The sequence below is a fragment of the Vulpes vulpes genome, chromosome X (assembly GCF_048418805.1).
Source record: "Vulpes vulpes isolate BD-2025 chromosome X, VulVul3, whole genome shotgun sequence".
NCBI classification, from domain to species: domain Eukaryota; kingdom Metazoa; phylum Chordata; class Mammalia; order Carnivora; family Canidae; genus Vulpes; species Vulpes vulpes.
In genome coordinates this window covers 25,252,692-25,257,415 of record NC_132796.1, presented here as the reverse complement: position 1 = coordinate 25,257,415, position 4,724 = coordinate 25,252,692, and the positions used below count along the sequence as shown (strand labels likewise).

At 48.6% G+C, this 4,724-nt stretch overlaps 1 protein-coding gene across 1 annotated transcript; it reads right to left on the bottom strand.

Moving 5' to 3' along the window:
- Positions 1-376: 376 nt before the first annotated feature.
- LOC112919028 (melanoma-associated antigen B4-like) lies at positions 377-4,382 on the bottom strand. The gene is made up of 2 exons (XM_025997388.2): positions 4,309-4,382; positions 377-2,154 (listed from the first exon to the last, which is right to left on the bottom strand). Exon 2 carries the CDS (start codon positions 2,098-2,100, stop codon positions 1,066-1,068), a length of 1,035 nt encoding a protein of 344 aa, XP_025853173.1. The 5' UTR covers positions 2,101-2,154; positions 4,309-4,382; the 3' UTR covers positions 377-1,065.
- Positions 4,383-4,724: the final 342 nt, after the last annotated feature.

Genomic DNA, 4,724 nt, shown 5'->3' with positions numbered 1-4,724 from the left:
TCAGACATTATCATCTATGTAGCTGAGGTTTTTTTGTTGTTTATTTATTTATTTTTACATCTGAGACATGTTGAAGAATATGCAGTGCTCTGGCCACGAAAACCTCCCAATCACCCAAAATTCTCCTTAGGAATGAAAACTAAGTAGTATGTTCTCCTCGCCTTCTCTTTACCATGCTTTTCACTTATTCTTTATGAAGTACTATCTCACCCTCTTCCATAAGGACAGCTGCTCTTAGAATCTATAATTGCATGGGCAGAGGCTGGGTCTTCTTTGACTAAATATCCCCAGTACAAGGATGAAGACTTCCCAAGAACAGATGCTCAATGTCTGTTTAAAATAAGAGACACGAGTAAATAGGTCTGATTCACTATAATTTATATTCTCAAACATTTTTTTAAAAGATTTTATTTATCTATTCGAGAAACAGATAGAGAGAGAGGCAGAGATACAGGCAGAGGGAGAAGCAGGCTCCAGGCAGGAAGCCTGACATGGGACTCGATCCCGGGTCTCTAGGATCACGCCCTGGGCTGAAGGCAGTGCTAAACTGCTGAGCCACCCAGGGTGCCCTATATTCTCAAACATTCTTGACAAACATAAACAAATTCAGGTATATGTCTTTTAAGTTTACAGAAAGTAAAGCAAACCAAGAATTAACCAAGTTTTACTCTATCTATCTATCTATCTATCTATCTATCTATCTATCCATCCATCCATCCATCCATCTTCTGATCCCAACTATTTTAGTGTGGAACTCTTTCAAATATCTAATAAGGAAATTCCTATCCTAGAGCCATGTTAGCTTATTCTGGATCACAAAAGTGATTTAAGGATTTCCAATCTTTATTTCAAAAAAATAAAACTCTTACTCCTAAACCTGATAAACAGCAATAAATGTGTGATCCATATCCTTCATAAATTTATATTCTGAATCTAAATAAACTTTCTGTTGAAAATAACACTGCTTGAAAAACAAAAAAAAGCTAGCAAGTTATGTGTGCATATCAGGAACACTAGGTAACAGGCCTTTCCAACCACAAAGTGAAGAATCTGACTCAGCCCTCTCTAGGGAGGAGTGGAGTGGCTGGATGTGGCCCTGGAACATGCACTGGCCTTGGTAGCAGAGGCAGCCTTAGCCGTGGCTCTGGCCTGGGCTCGCTCTTCCTCATCTCGCAGAGCCTCTTCATAATGGGGAAGGAACGCACTGGGGACGGTATCATGGACCTTTGCCAAAAACTCTAGGACTTTCATCTTGCTGGTCTCGGCATGGGCTCTCGGGCCCCACAGGAACTCGTAGCGTGGAGGATCACTACCGGACACCTGGCGGTATTCCAGGTACTTTTCCTGCACCAAATCTTGGGTGATGAGCTTCCTTGGCTCCCCGAAGATGAAGTGCCTCTTTCCATCATAGATGCCCAAGATATTCAGGAATTCCCAGATATCTTCTTCAGAAGTGCAGTTGCCATTCAAGAAGATCACACCCAGGAGAGGCATAAGAAGCCCATTCTTAGGAAAGCCCCAGCCGTTGCTCACATCGCTATCACTGGTGAGGTTTAGGGTGCTCACGAGGGTATAGGAGTGACCACCAGGCTTGATTTCCTTTAATTCTAGGCCAAAGACCAGCTCCATGCGCTCAGAGGTTCTCTTGAAGATTTCAGGGAAATGCTCCCTGTACCTTTTGTTGATGATCTTCAGCATCTCTGCTTTTTTAATGGGCTCCTTCAATTTATACTTATACAGCATGTACTGCACCAACAACCCCACCTTCCCGGTTAGAGGATCTTTGGGAGCACTCGCAGTGGAAGTTGAGGCCTGGGAGGAATGTTTACCTCCCTCAACCTGGCTCTTGGCACCTGCATTAGATCTGCGGCGTGAACCACCTGCAACAGCCCTGGTGGTGGTTGGGGCTTCCTGAGGCTCCTGGGAAGTGCTAGCAACAGGGGAGCTTGGGGGAACATCCCCTAAAACAGAAGAGGTGGAAGGAGTGGTCTCTTCCTCCTCTGCTGTGGTGGCCTGAGCACTCTGGAGACCTTGGGTCTCATCTCTGTTACGGCGGCGTTTCTCACGAGCACGGAGCTTACTCTTCTGACCACGAGGCATAATGGCTGTGATCAGGGATGACACTCAAGAGTGTGAGACAGGTGATTTGGGCACCTGCAGGAGGGAGAATAAGATGGTGCTATCACCTTTAACAGGTAGATTCTACTTTGGCTTTATTATTTTTTAAATATTTTATTTACTTAGAAAGAGAGAGCGAGCGCACAAGCAGGGGGAGGGGCAGAGGTAGAGAGAGAAGCAGACTCCCCACTGAGGGGCTCAATTCCAGGACCCCAGGACCATGACCTGAACTGAAGATAGATGTTTAACGGACTGAGCTACCCAGGCACCCCCACCCCCCCACACACACTTTGGCTTTATTAAAGGCCACCTCTGAGGCATCCTTGAGGGTGCTGTTCTAGGACCCTACAAAGGCTCCCATTCTCTTGGTCAGCCTGTCCTCTAAAAATCCCAGAAAGGAACCACAAAACCCTCAAAGTGAGTCTTATTTGCATCCTACTAGCCCTGCCTTGGGTTTACTCAGGTGAGAGCAGGTGTTTGCTGTGAGGCCCCCTGTGTTCTGGCATGTTGGGTCTTCTCAGTTTATCTTTAGTATTATGTCAACTCTTGGCAGAGCTGGAAACTCTCCCCTTTGCTACTATAAAGTTGACACCTCAAAGCTCCCTGGGACCCAGGAGAAGGAACTAAAAGGGTGCCTCAGTCTACCTCCCTGCTAGGGGATATCCAGTACTGTGAACTCAAGAAGGTACTCTCTGGCCTGACTTCCCTGGGATCCTCAGCATCATTTAGGGTCTTCATTGTGGCTCCTTGAAAGGTTTAGCACCACTCCCCTCTGTTGACTGGTGGCTGTACCTTCAGACTAATATCATTGCCTTTATAACTGATATAAAGAAGTGAGGCAGATGTTCAATCTGACAGCCCTTCCCTCTGAGTTCCTGGGCTGAAATCAAAGGGTTAAGATGGGCACTTCGATGTCTCCTCTATTTAGGATTGGATGAACCCTTGATTCCTCACTCAGGTTCCTCAATTTGGCTCCTGGTAGAGAAGCTCCACTTTTTTTTTTTGAATTAATGCCTATGTCCTCATAGCAAGAGCCAACTTTCCTAAGTCCCAATAAGAAGAATGAAGACCACCTTATCTAAACAAACATGGTCCCCCAAGGGTAAAAGCTATTGCAGGAAAACTAATGTCCTATGGCAGGTGATCCCCTATAGGATCCCCACTCAAGGTTTAAATCTGACTCATGGTAGGGTCTAAGATTTCTTCCTCTGCTGGCCTAGAACCACTCCCCTTGGCCCAAGACCCTCACTGTCCTGTTACCATGGAATGGGAACTGATGAACACCTCTGCCTGACATCTATCCTTGAGGCTTCCCAGGCCTGATAATAGGCAGGATGCTTTGCGGCTCCAATGATATGGCATGGGACATGCCCACAGTTCTCAAGGTCCTCACTATGTCACCTGGCATAACCTCAAATCCTATCTCTGCTGGCCTGAGGCTGCCTGCTTTGACCTGGCCCCTCACCTCCCGGACATGTTCTGGGAAGAAGTGAGTATAAGGTATCATGTTACCATGCCCAAGTATCCCAGGTATGAAAACAGGACTAGGCCTTTATGTAGCCCCCTTCTTTTTGGGAAGAGTCCTCCATCCTCACTTAGAATCACAACCTTGACTCCTGTTGGGGACTGGGTCCCTTTTGCTGAGTGGGGCTTACTCCACGAGACCAAGGCCCTCGCCTCCCTGAAATCACCTCCAGTGAAAATGAGGAGGAACCTTAGCCTGCCAGTTTTGCCCAGGGCCCGCTTTGCTGAGTTTGGGAGTTGTCTAGTGGAACCCTCAACTCCCTTAGTTGCTAGAAGGGAAATCAGCTCTCTTGACGTCTGTCTACCCTTCTGGGAACCTCCCAGGGCAGAGTGCATGGGGGCTTCCTAGTGTGGCCCCTTCTGTTACGTAAAGGTTTACTCATAGTACTCGGCGCTGAAGCCCCTTCTGTTACGTAAAGGTTTACTCATAGTACTCGGGGCGCTAATCTCAATCCAGTCAGGACCTAGTTCCCCTCCGTGTGCAGAATCGGGGCTACTCCCACAGACCAAGGCCTTGTCTGTGAGCCTTTCTAGGCCAAATTTGGCCTTATAGGCTGCTGGGACCTCCCTGAGCCGAACCGAAGGGTCAGGTTCAGGGACCCAACTTTATTATGGGAGGCCGAGGGGGGAGGAGGAATCTCTTCGGTTCCCCCTCAGAGTTCTTACCCTGAATTCTGATCAGTCCCGGGAATCCGGCCTCCGCCAAGCGAACAAATATGGCGCCCGGCGCTCGAAGCCCCACCCAGAACGGAAGTCGGGTGAGCCGCATCCGGTGTTGGCCGCGGTCCAGGGTCTCCAAGGATTGAAAGCAGAGGCGGGGCTCTGTGCGACTCCACTGCTTAGGGCTCCTCACGCAGGTCCTCACCGTGTCTCCCAGGGCCTGGGCTTCTCTCTCTGCTGGCCCAGGCCTGCCAGCGCCCAGAGCCCCCAGCCTCCCGAGTCCTCTTGCTATTCTCCTGGCTACTCCTTCCTGGGCCACAGAAGCCTGAAAGCACGAGCAGGGCTCTTGGAGGCATTCTGTGGGTTGGTTTTGTTGTTGTTGTTGTTGTTGTTGTTGTTGTTGTTGTTTTAGCATGAGAGGG